The following is a 17,659-nucleotide window of genomic DNA, read 5'->3' as shown; positions in this document are numbered from 1 at the left end:
GTTGTAGCGTTCTTTCTTGTCCTGGTTCTACGTTACACAGGTGTGTTCGGTTTGTGAAAACTCATGGAGCTGTAGAATTAGGAAGTGTGCACTTTTCTGTGTGTGTGTATTATACATGAGGAATCAGTTTCAAGGTGACTGCTGTCACCTGGTACCTTGTGACCAGAGCCCTGTAAAGCCATCTCGAGTAAACACACCCAGTCGTGGTTTGCCCAGGTTCCTGACCAGCCACAGCAATTGTAAGATCACAAATTTTTGTGGTTTTAAGTTGCTAAGTTTTAAGGTCATTTGTCACTTAACAGCGGATAACTAATACATCCTGAAGTAGACATGAGTATTTACATTGAAAAGAGAGAGAGATAATAAACCTAGAAAATCAAAAGAATACTAACTTAAAGGAAAATCAAGGCCAATAAACTGCAAATTAAAGACAGCTAAAGGGATACGGTATTGCATTATTTCAAAAATACTTGCAGGGGCAAGGCACAGTGACTCCCTGTAATCCCAGCCCTTTGAGAGGCCAGCGCAGCAGGACTGCTTGAGGCCAGAAGTTCAAGACCAGCCAGGGGGACACAGACCTTGTCTCTACAAAAAAAAATGGTTAAAAATCAGCTGGCGCGGTGGCTCAAGCCTGTAATCCCAGCACTTTGGGAGGCCGAGGCGGGTGGATCACGAGGTCAAGAGATCGAGACCATCCTGGTCAACATGGTGAAACCCCGTCTCTACTAAAAATACAAAAAATTAGCTGGGTATGGTGGCGTGTGCCTGTAATCCCAGCTACTCAGGAGGCTGAGGCAGGAGAATTGCCTGAACCCAGGAGGCGGAGGTTGCGGTGAGCCAAGATCGCGCCATTGCACTCCAGCCTGGGCAACAAGAGCGAAACTCCGTCTCAAAAAAAAAAAAAAAAAAAAAAAAAAAAAAAAAAAAAAAAAATCAGCTGGGCATGGTGGCACAGTCCTGTACTAAGCTACTCAGGAGGCCGAGGTAGGAGGACTGCGAGAGTCTAGGAGGTCGAGGCTCCAGTGAGGTAGGCTCCTGCCACTGCCCTCCAGCCTGGGTGAAGAGCAAGACCCTGCCTCCCCACCCCCCCAAAAAAGATCATATTGTAGAGATGTCAATTTTGCCGAAATGTCTTCAGAGGTTTATTTTATTCTAGTTCGAATGATAAGATAAGAAGGGGATATCTTAAAACAACATGACATAACTCTGTAACCATTACCCGGAAGAACAAACACGTGGCATGAGTTGAGACCAATCTGAAACAGGACGACAAGTCCGAGGGGTGAACCCTACCACTGAGGAACATCCTCAGTGAGAGAAGACAGCCCATACATGATGGCCTAGTTCACAAGTCACTTCCTTACCCCAGGTTATATGCTGTGAATTAGGTTGTATTTTTATTTCTAAGCACTTACTGCTGTAGCTGTGTAAGTGGCAACTATATGATCGTTACTGTAACGATGAGTGGACCTCCCTGTCAGAACTGTGAGCTCCAAGAGACCTGGTGGGTGTCTGTGCTGCCAGGACCTAGCAGTCTGCACACCGAGGGCTCACAGGACCATGCAGGCAGACACACTCGCGCCCTGATGAGTTAAGGCTAAAATACAACCACCTCTGTGATGGGAGGCCTGGCAACCTGCTTAAAACCAGGATCTTAAAACGGGCATATCTTTGGACTGAGTGATGCACTTCCAGGAACCTGGTGAATTTTGTACAAAGCTATGCATTACAATGTGTTTATAACAGCTAAAAGCTAGACCTAACTGTCAGCTACCAGACTGGATTATTTGACAAAGACATTTAGAGAAAATGTGGTTATGAGACAACTGACTGCTATAATGAAAACAAAATCCAGATTATGAAAATGTAGAATTATATACAAGGTATGAATCCAACGGTGCTTAAGAAACACAGACTCCTAAGCACACATCTTACATAGAGAATGGAAGAAAATATTCTAAGGTATACTTTTTTTTTTTTTTTTTTTTTTTGAGACGGAGTTTCGCTCTTGTTACCCAGGCTGGAGTGCAATGGCGCGATCTCGGCTCACCGCAACCTCCGCCTCCTGGGTTCAGGCAATTCTCCCGCCTCAGCCTCCCAAGCAGCTGGGATTACAGGCACGCACCACCATGCCCAGCTAATTTTTTGTATTTTTAGTAGAGACGGGGTTTCACCATGTTGACCAGGATGGTCTCGATCTCTTGACCTCGTGATCCACCCGCCTCGGCCTCCCAAAGTGCTGGGATGACAGGCGTGAGCCACTGTGCCCGGCTCTAAGGTAAACTTTTAAGTGTATTTGTATTTCTAAATACAACCTCTGTATTCTACGGGGGAAGCCATTATACTGTGCCGGGGAGGGGAGGGGGAATAACGCTCCCCTAGAGAATGCAGATTTCCACCCTGATAAAAAACGCCATTTACATTGTCTCTTACCTTGTATACAACTTTATTGCACATTAACAGCAAGCCTCATGTCCCCGCCCTAACAGACTGAATTCATGACAACGAAAATATTTCCTACCACCTTTACTTATCTGAGAAATATCAACTGTAACGACTCAAACCCCCACAGGACATCAGAGGGCGGGAGACTGGAAAGCCCACAGCGTCTCAGCTTTTTGTGAGCTTGCCTTGCATTTCTGCGCTCTATAGACCCGCAGCCAAGGAATGTGTAGCAAGTAAAGATCCAAACCACAGGTCCCATCAGGACTCTGGTTTCCATACACCACATTTCGCTCAAGGTTGCTACGTTCTCAAAGGCACTGGAGAGCTGTTTCCCTTGCAGTTACGTGGTAAGGGTGCTTAGGCTCCAGGTTAATGACATCGCTGCTGCTGGCTATGTCGGCAGCAGAAGACACCGAAATGGCAGAAACGTAACACAAACCAGTTTGCATTTCTTAGGCACTATTTTATCAGACTGCAAACAAAATCCGAAAAAGGCAAATACAAGAAGAAGAAATTCTACACTCAAATAGCTCAGCTGGCGTATCCAAGAGTACGCGACACAGATTTGTGAGAGTGAAATAAACTACAAAGGCTGTGATGGAATAAAAACTCAACCGCGGGACGAGCCGACCGCGGCCCGGAATTCACGTGCGTGTCCACCACCGACACCGTCCCCGTGAAGGCTAACGATCCGTTCTGGCTTGTCACAGCAGACGGGAAACATCGCTATGGCTGGTTAATTAGTTCTCCCCGCCAGAGATACTTAGAAAGACCAGAATTACTCACGTGATGTCTCTTCGTTGATAGCAGCCCTGAAGCAGGCAGGCAATCAGGTCACTGATAAACTCCACGTCATCTCTGTGAAGAGCCGCTTCTAACTCCTGAGGGAGGCAGAGAGAGAAGTTGAAGAATCAGAGGTTTCGTGAAACACACCCCCTCCCTGCCGCGAGCACAAGCCCCAGGAACTGAAGGGTCCCAGGAGCAGGGGGACTTGCCAGGGATCAGCTGTGCCCTTGCTTTTGGTTACTGTGAGAAGAGCAACTGTTTTCCACATTTTCTTTTTCCTGGGGGTTTATTTCTCCCACCGCTCCCTCCCCAGCCCATTCCTCTTATCTATACGTGAGAAGACGCACGCATAACTCTTTTTGATACATCAATGATAGCTGCATAATTAAAGAGCTTAACTCTTTGATTATACATCATCGAGTATAAATATAAACATGCTGTACTGTTTTCCATTTTAACCGCAAAAGAGGAAAAGAGCGCTCATGTAAGTGTTTACAAAGCATTTGTCATTTACTTAAACCTTCTCAAGAGATCAACCATCTGCGACAATTTTCAAGACCCACTACATTTGGAATGGCATTGGTTAGCAAGCAATAATGACAATTTGTATTTTAGGACACCACGCGTACATGGCTGATGACAGCAGATTGCGAGAATCAAGGCTAATCTTACATCATCCAAACAGAATGAGGTAATACCTATGTAGGTGTCTTGGCTTTGCTTGGGGTTCGGCTTGTCTTGACGTGGTATTCTCACAAGGGATTGTTTGGAAAGGGCCACCGGACAAACGGTGGCAGCAGGAACTTCAGGAGATCCTATTTCCCTTCTCAATAACCCCAAATAAGCAGGCATTTTATGAGAAGACAGCATCTTTTAGTCTGCCCACAGTCTTTCAACCAGGATGCAATCTTCTGCATGCAAACCATTTCCCAAGAGTCTGCTCCCTATGGTTTGACTTGCTCATAACCAGATCAATAATCCCCAGAAAAACCTTCTGTCAAACTTCTGACATTCTTATTAATGGTTCTGAAAGTACGAGATGTGTGTTAAGATGCAACTTTTGATCTTAACAGCAATTGTATGGTAGCAGACACTACACAGGGTGGTCTCCTTCTAGTACAGAAACACCATGGCTCTGGCCAGGCATGGTGGCTCACTTAAGTGAAGAGATCGAGACCAGCCTGCCCAACACGGTGAAACCCCGTCTCTACTAAAAATACAAAAATGAGCCAGGTGTGGTGGCACGCCCCTGTGATCCCAGCTACTGAGGCTGAGACACAAGAATCGCTTGAACCTGGGCGGTGGAGACTGCAGTGAAACACGATCGCGCCACTGTCCTCCAGCCTGGGCGACAACAGAGCGAGACGCGGTCTCAAATCAACCAACCAACCAACCAACCAAAACCACAAACCGATCAGTACCAGCAGGTCCAGAAAACACGCTATGGGAGCTGAGAAGAAAAGGGTTACTTCTGCCGTGGAAGCCTGGGAGAGCCGGTGAGACGGGAGATTGTGACCGAGTGACAATGGGGAGGGAGGCGGGGCATCAACAGGTGCAGGAGGCTATTAGGTTCAGTTTAACTATTCCGTAGGTTATGTGCAGGGGAGTAATGTGAGCCGAGATTGACAGGCGATCCTGAATAGCCAGCTAATGAGTTTGGCCTTTCCTCGGGAGACAATGGCGGTCCACCTCGGTTTATTTCTACAGAGAGGCAAGATGAGACCGATCTAGCGCTGTGCATGTACAAGGAACTCGAATGGCAGAGGGTGGGAGGGAGATGTTAGCCTGAGCCGACGGCGCTGGAAGACGGCTCTGCAGGACTTACTCTAAATGCGAGAAAGAGAAAGAAAGGAGAAAACAGGAATTCAAGATCTGCCAGAAGTAAAGGCCAGCTGAGGCGAGGGAAGACTCGAATGGCTCGTGTTTTAAGCCGGGCACGGGGCAAGCCTCCCAGTGACTTCTATCCGAGGCGAAAGTCTCAAAGCCAAACGTCCCAGGCCATCTCATTTGAAAGGCAGGTCAGAATCAAGCAATGCTAGTCCTGGAAATAAAACTCCAGGTCACGTATTTCCGTTCACTCCGTTTAATTTTTTTTTTTTTTTTTTTTTTTTTGAGACGGAGTTTCGCTCTCGTTACCCAGGCTGGAGTGCAATGGCGCGATCTCGGCTCACCGCAACCTCCGCCTCCTGGGCTCAGGCAATTCTCCTGCCTCAGCCTCCTGAGTAGCTGGGATTACAGGCACGTGCCACCATGCCCAGCTAGTTTTTTGTATTTTTAGTAGAGACGGGGTTTCACCATGTTGACCAGGATGGTCTCGATCTCTTGACGTCTCGATCTCTTGACCTCGTGATCCACCCCCGCCTCGGCCTCCCAAAGTGCTGGGATGACAGGCTTGAGCCACCGCGCCCGGCCCCATTTAAATTTGTAGTAACTAGCCGGGTGTGGTGGTGCGCGTGCCTGTGGTCCCAGACACGTGGGAGGCTGAGGCAGGAGCATCGCGGAGCCCGGGAGTTTGAGACCAGCCTGGGCAGCACAGCAAGACCCTGTCTCTTTTAAGGGTGGCGGGGGAGGACCAAGGTAAAGAAAGTAGGTCTGGAAAGGTTAACCGGCTTCTCCGAGGGCACTCAGCAGAGCAGGGACAGAGCCAGGTGCAACCCACGTCGCCCAGTCCAGTGTTCTTCCTACAACCACGCTGCTCCCCGCTGGCCAAAGCTCCCCATTCTCGAAAGGCCTGATGGTTCCCACAATTAGAACGACCACCCCAAACGCTGTGTCTTTTCTCTGAGCCCTCACACGTGTCATCCTCACTAGGTGGGATTCCTTTCTGTCTGCCAAACTGTATCGTAGCTCTTTACGAGAAACTTTACCTGCAAAGTGCTCCCAGCGGAGCTCCGCCATACCGTTCCCACCACCGCTACCTGTCACCATCCATGCAACCCCACCCTTTTTGAGACAAGTCTCACTCTGCCACCAGGCTGGAGTACAGTGGCGTGATGCCGGCTCACTGCAACCTCTGCCTCCCAGGTTCAAGCGATTCTCTTAACCTCGGCCTTCTGAGTAGCTGAGATGACAGACGCATGCCACCATGCCCAGCCAATTTTCAGATTTTTAGTAGAGATGGGGTTTCACCGTGTTGGTGAGGATGAAATTAAACAAATAAACCGACGAAAACCACAATCCCATGGTCTCGATCTCCTGACCTCGTGATCTGCCCGCCTCGGCCTCTCAAGGTGCTGGGATTGCAGGTGTGAGCCACCGCGCCCGGCCCATGCCCACACACTTCTGTCAGTCCAGTTCAGCTCCCTTCTCTGCCACCGTAAATTAAGAAGAGCCCAATGGGATCATGATTAAAGACATCTGCACTCACTGATGTCTCCTAAGATTTTTTTTTTTTTTTGAAGAATGCAAGTGCCAAATTAAATGATGATAAAGGCAACGCTGGAGGCTGAGGTGGGAGGTCACTTAAAGCCAGGAGTTCAAGACCATCCTAAGCAACAGAGCGAGACCCCATCCCCATAGAAATAAATAAAGAACAAAGGCCACATTTGAGAGGATAAGCTAAGAATGGGGAGGCCGTTACCAAGGAGGGGGCCGCGTACAGTCTGCCATGGGGTTAACGCGGCATCTCCTTAGACATCACTTTTACAATTAGGTTTCCGGGAAATCTAATTACCTTTCTCTCCACCTCTGCCTTCCGCACAGATATCCTCTTCTGGCTTCCCCTTTATCACTGCCATTTTCACCAGCACTGCCTAGGTTCTGGCTAGAATACTATCCCCTTCGAGGAGGCAAACGCTTTCTCCGCATTGTAGCAAGTGTCAGGAGTGCCTTTTCTTATAACACAATAGAAAGCAGAATACCAGGGCTGCTGAACCGGCTTTTCCTAGGAGAAGTGAATAGGCTTAAATGGTCTTTCAAAGGACCCAGGTAGGGAGAGAAACTGTGTCATTTATTAAATATTCCAACCCTTCTCCCTTGCCTGCCATCACCCATTACATAATCCCTGGAATATAGTAACTAACTCATCAAGTCACTGAAAACGGGGTCACAATGTAAAATTGCTTTTTAAATCTAATTCTATGACATTATGTCTAATGGGTCAAAAGCCACCCAGAAAACTCACCAAAAAACTTGCAGATCCAAGCTAACTTGCGAGGTGACGAAGTCATTGCTGAACTTACACCCGGAGCTCGGAAGACCGTAAAATGCAGACTCAGAGAAGATGAGAATCAAGGATGGGTGGTGAAGCCCTGGAGGGCAAAGCCTTTTCCCTCTCCCGTTAGTAACTGTAAACCCTGGCAGTTGGTACCACCTGGATAAACCCATGCACACTAAATACAAGCCCTGGTTTCCCCGTCCTGTGATGAAATGCAGAGGAAGAATTTTACATCCAAACAGCAGAGAGGAAAGAAACAGGAAAGCTATTTTTAATCCTGCGCAACAAAAGAAATGGCTGAACAGTTCAAATGTTGGTTCATCAGTTAAAACGTTTTCCCCTTAGTTTTCATGGGTGTGGATATTTCGGCTATTGGCGTTTGCCAGACTAAGAAGATCTGTTTGACAACAATGTGAATCTACTTATTACTGTTGAACCAACCACTTTCAAATGTGTTTACGACAATAAAATTTGGCTTTTCCACATTAACACTGTCTATTTCCGAGGGCTGTAATGATGAAACGAACCAATGGCACGCAGTGAACGCTCCAGGAAAACATTCATCTTACAGCGGTTTCATCTTCCTCACAATGGTAAGTTTGTGGAAAAACAGCGAAGCGTCCTTTTCAAAATTCAGAGGTTTCCGAACAATAGAAATTCATCTGCTTTTAATATACGGCCTGCTGTGTTCATGTGCCAAGAAAACTCTCTGCGAGCACTATTTGGAAATCCAGGTTACTGCTTACAAAGCTTTACGGCTTAAGGTTTCGACCCAGAGCTTACGTCTCAGACTAAGGCAATAAGGGACTCGACTACACATCTCCCACTTTCTCTCCTCCTCTTTTGTTATTTCCTTTTCACTGTGAGCACTGAGCTGTGAGCACAGAAATCTGAACTTTGCCAAGATGCTCTGGGACAGAAGAGGAAGGGGGGGTGGGGAACAGCAGAAAAGGCAGCTCATCAGCATAGGGCAGGGAGACCCGTCACCACTGCCCCAGTGCCGCTTCGTATAGTAACAGGATTTGCCGCCTCTGCAGCTGGCATCACAGCTCATTAGGGCAAAGTCTGTGCAACCTCCTTCCACCTTCTCCACCCTCGAGGAACCAGTCCTGCGAGCCCCGCTGTGGCTGCTGGGGAAAGAACTCAGAGGTGAGCAAGGGGACCGGCCCCCAGTGTCGCACAGCGATGGGAACGAGCAGAAGACACGGGGCCTTTACCATACCTCTTGAGAAAAGCGGTTACCCGTCAGCACTTTGCAAAGTCCTGCCTGCCTAATACACAAAAGACGATTTCCAGGCTCGAGGCGGTCAAGGGGCATACGCAGGATGTCGCTAAACGCCATCCTCGTGACCCTAACAACCCACTTCACGCACCTTTCCTTGAACAGCGTTACGGGTACCTTTGCCTGCTTCATGTGTTTCTGATCCCTGGATAAATGTTCATTCATCTTTTGCTGAAGAGCTAGTCAAGAGAAAAAACTCTTTTCTTCGACTTCTGCCTAAGGATCATCGACGTGCTCTGCTGCTCGGACTCCTTTGAGTGTATTTAAGGAGGAGGAAAGTGTTTCAAGAAAAACACAATCGTCATTTGTTGTTTTTATTTCAGAGGGCTGCAAATCTTGCTCATTTGCACAGGGACCAACTACTACGTACGCCGTCAGAGATCTGGCTTCTGTATGGGACCCAGAACCGCGCCCACACAAAGGGGATGCGGAGCAGGCCTCTTGAAGGACTGTCCCAGCTGCTATCCAACAGAGAATGCCTGGAGTGTGGGCTGGGAATACAGAAAGCAAGCCAGCGCACTGGCCTCCAGAAGGCTCCCCTGACTTTGACAGCTGATGCTTTCTAACTTGGTATAAATTAATTTAATCCCAAAGGCATGCCCCATGCCAATTTAGACTGCAAAGTATAAATCAGTTCGAGTGGGTATAATGGTGAGGGGCCTGAACCCAGCCATATAACACTCTCAGTTGGCCAAGCGATGTATCTCGTTGAGTCCCTAAAGGCTGGCCAGGTCCGTGTTGCTGCTTTGCTGCAAGCGTGTCACTCCGCTCAGACGTCCACGAAACAGCTGTGTCACTGGCTGGCTGCTGGTAACACAGAAAGGAAATGGAATAGCTCCTCCCCTCAAATGTGACGGCCGCTCTAAAATATTAGGTTAACTGGAAAATACTAATTACACCAATAAATGCGTAAATCTAGAATAGGGTTTTGTGAAAATGTGTGAATTACTAAAACTGGCTCCAGAAGTTGAAGAAGGCTAAGAATTGGCTGGGCGCGGTGGCTCACGTCTGTAATCCCAGCACTTTGGGAGGTCAAGATGGGCAGATCATGAGGAGGTCAGGTGTTCGAGACCAGCCTGACCAACGTGATGAAACCTCACCTCTACTAAAAAATACAAAAATTAGCTGGGTGTGGTGGCAAATGCCTGTAATCTCAGCTATTCGGGAGGCTGAGGCAGGAGAACTGCTGAAACCCGGGAGGTGGAGGTTGCGGTGAGCCGAGATTGCGCCAATGCACTCCAGCCTGAGTGACAGAGCAAGATTCCGCCATGGGGGGGAGGAAAAGCTAAGAATAAGTTCCATGAGTCTTCTCCCATTTTAAAAAAATGCGCATATGGCAGGGCGGGGTGGCTCGCGGCTGTAATCCCAGCACTTTGGGAGGCCAAGACAGGTGGATTACTTGAGGTCAGAAGTTCAAGACCCACCTGGCCAACATGGTGAAACCCCATCTCTACTAAAATACAAAAATTAGCCAGGTGTGGTGGCAGATGCCTGTAATCCCAGCTGCTGGGGAGTCTGAAGCAGGAGAATCACTTGAACCTGAGAGGCTGCAGTGAGCTGAGACGGCACCCATTTCACTACAGCCTGGGCGACAGAGCCAGACTCTGCCTTGACAACCACAAAAAAGCCCATATAAACAATTCCCGAGCACTGCAAAAGCAGGACACTTTGCAGTATGTTGTAGGTTTCACTATTCCAAGGTTGATTATTCTTTTCTTTGTTCAAAAGTCTTTGGTGACTCCCCAGTACTTAACACAATTTCCTAGGTGACTAGTACAATTATACTAGGTGACTAGTATACTGCACAAGCATGGCCAGAGTAGAAATCTATAAAAGCGGGTTTGCAGCAGACCACAGGCAGCCTCAGATGCCAGATGGAGTCATCTGGACTTTATCACTTAGAACTTCTTTCCCAGTTAGGATGTGAGTGTTCCCTGGTTCCATGGTGTGTGGCTGGGGAGGCACCAAAGACTTTCGAACAAAGAAAAGAAAGATCGATCGGCCTTGGAAGGTTCACTTGGATGTGGTCTGCAGAGCATACCGCACGGGAGAGAGACTGGAGGCGAGAGAATCCCCGTCTGGGAAGAGGTGATGGGACCAGCACTAGAAATGACAAAGAACAGTTTCAGAAGCAGAGTCAAAAAGGTTTTGCAAGTAACTGGAGGTGAAGAAAAATGGACAGGGAAAATTTTAGGTAAGTTTTAATCCTATCCAAGGAAAGAAAAGATTATAGTACTGTTGTATGGTTTTTTTTTTGTTGTTGTTGTTGTTGTTTTAGTTTTTTGTTTTTTTTTTTTTTTTTTGAGATGGAGTCTCATTCTGTCACCCAGGCCAGAGAGTGCAGCGGCACCATCTCCACTCATTGCAACCTCCACCTCCAGGGTTCAAGCCATTCTCCTGCCTCGGCCTCCTGAGTAGCTGAAATTACAGGCGCAGGACACCACGCTCAGCTCATTTTTGTATTTGTAGTAGAGATGGTGTTTTACCACATTGGTCATACTGGTCTCAAACTCCTGACCTCGTGATCCGCCTGTCTTAGCCTCCCAAAGTGCCGTGATTACAGGTGTGAGTCACTGTGCCTGGCCAGATTATAGTATCTTTAAAGGATAAACAGAAACAGGGGACAGAAAAGGTGGCGGGGGGGGGGGGGGGCGCGGGGGAGTGATGCCAGAGATAAGGACCTAGTTTAACATGGGACTTAATCTTCCAGGGTGCCACGTCCAGTTGCTCTTAACTGTATCCCTGTCTCCTGCATAAAAATAATGAAAATGTGCATACAGAGAAATTCTTTTTTTTTTTTTTTTGAGACGGAGTCTTTCTCTGTTGCCCAGGCTGGAGTGCAGTGGAGGCTCATTGCAACCTCTACCTCCCGAGTTCAAGTGATTCTCTAGCCTCAGCCTCCCGAGTAGCTGGGACTACAGACGCATGCACCACCAGGCCCAGCTATACATATATATATATATGTGTGTTTTTGTATTTTTAGTAAAGATGGGGTTTCACCATGTTGGTCAGGCTGGTCTCAAACTCCTGACCTCAAAGGATCCGCCCACCTCGGCCTCCCAAAGTGTTGGGATTACATGCGTGAGCCACCACGCCCCGCCCACAGAAATCTTTATATATAATTTCAGTGTGTGTGTCTGTGAGTGTGGTAGGTTCCTGTGACTGAGCCAGTTCAATCAGCTCAGCATCTTATGGACCTGTGATCGTGAGAAGCCACACAATCAGAAAGGCAGCTGTGGCATCCGAAGACACACTCAGCACCGTACTCTGGCAACGTTCAGGTCACCGCCAAGGAAGAAATGCTGAGGCGAACGTGTGGACCAGGATTTCCAGACATGCCTGAAATCCAATCAAGAAGAAATCTGGAAAGGCAGGACAACTAGGAACAGTCCCGGGAGGGTTATAAGGAAAGAAAGAGAATTGGATTCTTTTTTTTTTTTTTTGGAGTGCAGTTGCCTGATCTCGGCCCACTGCAACCTCCACCTCCTGAGTTTCAGCGATTCTCCTGCCTCAGCCCCCTGAGTAGCTGGGATTACAGGCATGTGCCACCATGCCCAGCTAATTTTTGTATTTGTAGTAGAGATGGAGTTTCACCATGTTGGTCAGGCTGGTCTCGAACTCCCGACCTTGTGATCTGCCGGCCTCGGCCTCCCAAAGTGCTGGGATTGCAGGTGTGAGCCATGAGGACTGGATTCTTACTGAAAAGAAGAATGTTAACATTGAGAGAGCAGGTGCTGTAGGCTGTTCATCACAAGAAGGTGCTCCTAAGATAAAGAACTGGCATCATCCTCCCACCCTGCCAGGGGAGAGGCAGTGACGGCACGCTGTCTTTATGGCGCCAAGAACTTTGCCAGCCCTGGGAGAAAGGATCCCGTCAAAACTAATTCCTTCTCTTCCGAATCTCAACTCCTAGCATTAGAACGGTGGTGTGTGTTGAGTGGCGGTGAACCTGAGGGCCGTGAAAGGTACTGCTGGTCTCAGTGTGTCCCTGAAAGTTCAAGTAATGGAAAGCGAGTCCCAGTGCAACGGTGTAGGAAGGTAGATCCCTCGTGAATGAACGAACGTCCTCTTGGGAGTGGGGTAGTTATCTGCAAGTGGTTTCCTTCTAAACGTTGTGCCGTCCGGCTCACTTCCTCTCACATGCTCTTGTCCTCCTGCCTCCTGCCATGGGATGGCAAGGTGCCCCACAATGGCCCTCTCCAGATACGGGCACTCTGATCCTGGATTTCCCAGCCTGAAGAACTAGGAAAAAGAACTTTCTTTTCTTTATAAAGGACTAAGCCTGTGATATTTTGTTATGGCAAAACAGTATGGACGAAGACAGTTATAGACCCAATTTTACATACATGAAATGTATTTCGCAGACTTGGGATTTAAGGTCATCATTGTGTTTCGGGCAGAGGTGGCGGTTTGCTGGGTGTTTTTAAGAGACAGGGTGCTCACTCTGTCGCTCGGGCTGAAATGTAGTGGTATGCTCTCACTGCAGCCTGGACCACGCCGGCTCCAGTGATCCGCATCAGCCTCTGAGCAGTTGGGGCTACAGGCAGGCACCAACAAACAGCTCATTAAATACAAATTTTTGTAGAGATGGGATCTCACTGTGTTGTCCAGGCTGGTCTTCAACTCCTGGCCTGCAACAATCCTCCTGCCTCAGCCTCAGAAAGCACTGGGAATACAGGCGTGGGCCACCACACTTGACTGTGTTGAGGAGGGAATAGCTTAGTAACACAGACGGCAAAAATACAAATGACCGGCCGGGCGCTGTGGCTCACGCCTGTAATCCCAGCACTTTGGGAGGCCGAGGCGGGTGGATCACGAGGTCAAGAGATCGAGACCATCCTGGTCAACATGGTGAAACCCCGTCTCTACTAAAAATACTAAAAATTAGCTGGGCATGGTGGCGCGTGCCTGTAATCCCAGCTACTCAGGAGGCTGAGGCGGGAGAATTGCCTGAACCCAGGAGGCGGAGGTTGCAGTGAGCCGAGATCGCGCCATTGCACTCCAGCCTGGGTAACCAGAGCGAAACTCCGTCTCCCAAAAAAAAAAAAAAATTAATTAATTAATTAAAAAAATAAAAAAAGAAAAGAAAAGAAAAAGGAAATGACCACCCGGGTGCAGCAGCTCCTACCTGCAATCCCAGCACCTTGGGAAGCTGAAGCAGGAGCACTGCTTGAGCCCGGGAGCTCGAGGCGGTAGAGACCTATGATTGCCTGCTTCGGCCTCCCAGAGTGTCAGACTGGGCGACAGAGTGAGATTCTGTCTAAAACAAACAAAACCTAACCAGGAAGTGCATGCTGAAGACCGAGTTTCCAAATTCAGCGCAGTAATAACTGAGCATTCGGAGGAGGTGCAAACATTTTTCCTTTGGGCTAACCTAGAATACAACAGTACAGAGTCAAAATACCTCAACCAGGTAAGATATTTTAATACACTACTTAAGAGCTCCCTTATCACTAAATCTTAGAACAATCCAGATGCACTAAAATCATGCAGAACGAATGGAAATCAAGCAGTCTGCTTTACTGGGATCACACAATCCATACTCGCTTTGTATTGCATACAGGAACTGATTTCATCCTAAAAACTACACACCCTTGGCTGGGCACAGTGGCTCAGGCCTATAACCCCAGCACTTGGGGAGGCCAACGCGGGCAGATCACGAGGTCAAGAGATCGAGACCACCCTGGCCAACAGGGTGAAAGCCCCTGTCTCTACTAAAAAATACAAAAATTAGCAGGGTGTGGTGGCATGCACCTATAATCCCAGCTACTCGAGAGGCTGATGCAGGAGAATCTCTTGAACCCAGGACGCGGAGGGTGCAGTGAGCCAAGATCACACATCACTGCGCTCCAGCGAGACTCTGTTTCAAAAAACAAAAAACGGAAAACTACACACCCTATACTTTCGGCCATTAACACAGAGCACACCTCTCGCCATTCCGCCTTACATTCTCGCAAATGCAACATGGCAGCAACATCATTCATTTCACTATTCGGACTCTCACAACCACGACTAAATCCTGGCCTCAAACGATCCTCCTGCCTCGGTCTCCCAAAACACTGAGATTATAGGTGTGGGCCAGCACACCTGGCCAATATAGTTAAAATTTTAAAGCGACAAAGGTGAGGGCCAGACTTGGTGACCTGAACACAATCGATCGTTAAGAGAGCCACAGATGACACAGAAATTGGAGTGCAGGGACTGAAAAAAACATTCTTTTATTTCCTAGCATCCCCATTTCATTTTAGACACCTCGACAGAGCCCACCACATGAGCCCAACATGACTTATTCTCAGTAAGATGCTTAAACTGCAGCAAAGGGCATACTCCTGTTGCTTCCACAAATTCCTTTTTCTTCACACAGGGACCTGCTGATAGTTTCAACAGACCCTTTGGTATTTTAAGTACCTCCACGGCATAAACAAAGGACAAGGCCCAGCTGAAGGGGCTTCAAAACATGACTGTCTTCCCCATCTACCAAGAAGGACCTAATAGCTGTCTTCTAGGAAACTGTTTCTGGGACAGTATACAGACCATACGCCAAAACGGAACACGGTTTGTTTTGGGTGAATTCTCAGCAGCTCTCTTTCGGGCGACCCATGAGGTGTAGACGAGAAAGCAGGACAAAAAAGACTGATGTAGTCCCCATTCTCTGTCTCTCTCTTTTTTTTTTGAGACTGAGTTTCGCTCTCCTCGCCCACGCTGGAACGCACTGGCGTGATCTCAGGTCACTGCAACCTCCGTCTACCCAGGTTCAAACGATTCTCTTCCTCGGCAGACTGAGTAGCTGGGATTACAGGCGTGAGCCACCACATCTGCCGCCCCCCCACCAACTCTCTCTCTCTCTCCCTTTTTTTTTTTTTTTTTTTTTTTTAAAGATGGGGTTTCTCCATGATGGCCAGGCTGGTCTTGAACTCCTGACCTCAGGCGATCCACCCACTGCGGCCTCCCAAAGTGCTAGGATTACAGGCGTGAGCCACCGTGCCTGGCCCAACTCTCTTTTTTTTTAGCGCCATGAACGAAGCAGTCTGGAAGGCTCTGGATTCTTTGCAGTGGGATGTAAGGCTTGGCGTCCATTATTCAAAACGTTGAGTGGCGGCGAATTTTGCACCAGCTTAGAAACCAGGATTATGGCCTTTAGGACTTTTGGCTTAAGCAATCTCTCATGGTCTCAGATTTTTAGAGGACAGAACAAACGGTTGATTTTTCACGCTGCATTTCGCTGTGATTCTTTTATTCTTACAAGACTGTCAACACTGATCTCCTAAGGTAAACATTCTAGGCTCCAACCCTCAACATTTCCACCAGTTGTCCTGGAAATGGTCCAGGACCTTTTTAAAAAGTGCCCCAGGAGAGACCGGGCGCGGTGGCTCACGCCTGGAATCCCAGCACTTCAGGAGGCTTCTTATCCCCTCTCCCTCACTTTCTGTAGGCCTCGTCAGGCTCTCGTCCCTCTACTCTGCTTTATTTTTCTAAGTAACTTATCAGCTACTGATTAAATGCATTTTTTTTTTTTTTTTTTTTTTGGTCTTCCACCATTATTAACTAAACGCCTTGAGGAGCTTTGTCTATTTTGGGCTTGTGGCTGTTTCCCCAAAACTATATTTGCCCACAAGAAGTATTTAGTAAATATTTTTAAAAAGAAGTTCCCCACTTCCCACAATCCAAGAATCTTAACTTTATAAACGAGGTTAACCCATTTATGCCTAGTGTTCCATTACTGGAACACTAGGCATGTGGAAGTTACTGATAGTCTACTGCTCAAGGTCATTCTACTGCTCAAGGTCATTCTACTGCTCAAGGTCATTCTACTGCTCGAGGTCTGATGACAAAAATTCAAAAAATTGCAAACTCAGGCATAAATGGGTTAAACCTAAGCCCCAGTAAGAAAACCCCTAAATTATAGTCATTAGAAGGGACAATAAGGAAGAATACGAATACCCTAAAGCATATCGTGGCAATAAGGTATCTGAAACATTTAATGGCTACACCGAAATTTCCTATGAAATCGTTTTAAAATTACCTAGTCTGTGAAAACTATTTTCTGCCAAAATTAAATCGGTAACTAGAGGTTAAGTATGCCTTATCCAAAATGGATGAACAGAAGCATTTTGGACTTCACATTTTTTTTTTTTTGGATTTTGGAATATTTTCATATGCAAAAAGAGGTGTCATGGGGATATTTCATATATACCTCATACATATAACCTGAAGACAATTTGACCCAATATTTTAAATACTTTTGCCCATGAAATAGTTTTCATTGTGTTTGGACTGCAACCTGTCACATAAGGTCAGGGTGGAATTTTCCACGTATGGCATCATGTCAGTGCTCAAAAACTGAGGCCAGGTGTGGCTGGCCCACGCCTCTAATCCCAGCATTTTGGGAGGCTGAGGCGGGAGGATCACCTGAGGTCAGGAGTTTGAGGACAGCCTGCCCAACATGGTGAAACCCAGTCTCTACCAAAAATACAATAATTAGCCAGGCGTGGTGGCCGGCACCTGTAATCCCAGATACCTGGGAAGCTGAGGCACAAGAATCGCCTGAACCCAGGAGGCAGCGAGCCAAGATCACACCACCATACTCTGGCCTGGGTGACAGAGTGAGATTCTGTCTCAAGGAAAAAAAAAGTTTTGGATTTTTGCAGCATTTTGAATTTTTGGTTTAGGGATGCTCAACCTGTATTCATTAATACAGCAAATACAGGTGTTGCTCTCTGGTTAAGCAACCCATGGGTTTAAGCTGGCAAGTCTAGAGAATCACTTCCTTCGGTCTAAACAGTGTTAAAGGCACGCGGTGCCGAATAAAAACTCCACTTTGCGTATTTCTAAACCCATGTCTTTCTTTCTCTCCTGCCATTGCTCTCATCTGGACACTGCCACGGTTTTGTGTCTTCCAGAATTCACTGTGGTGGAACTAACAGGTGGGGCTTCTGGGAGCTGCCTAAGCCACAGGGTCCCCGCACCCCTGGATGGCACCATGGGAAGAT

At 47.6% G+C, this 17,659-nt stretch overlaps 1 protein-coding gene across 3 annotated transcripts in view; it reads right to left on the bottom strand.

The window, feature by feature from the left end:
- CECR2 (CECR2 histone acetyl-lysine reader) overlaps window positions 1-17,659 on the bottom strand; it is a 178,427-nt gene that overhangs the window by 79,339 nt on the left and 81,429 nt on the right. For all 3 annotated transcript variants that reach the window (XM_074391049.1, XM_039462538.2, XM_039462539.2), the window contains exon 2: window positions 3,232-3,326. In XM_074391049.1, coding sequence (XP_074247150.1) covers window positions 3,232-3,326 — 95 coding nt within the window. The remainder of the gene's footprint in view (window positions 1-3,231; window positions 3,327-17,659) is intronic.

The sequence above is a fragment of the Saimiri boliviensis genome, chromosome 21 (assembly GCF_048565385.1).
Source record: "Saimiri boliviensis isolate mSaiBol1 chromosome 21, mSaiBol1.pri, whole genome shotgun sequence".
Taxonomy (NCBI): Eukaryota; Metazoa; Chordata; class Mammalia; order Primates; family Cebidae; genus Saimiri; species Saimiri boliviensis.
The sequence above is the reverse complement of the archived record's forward strand: the minus strand, read 5'-3'. Positions and strand labels throughout refer to the sequence as shown.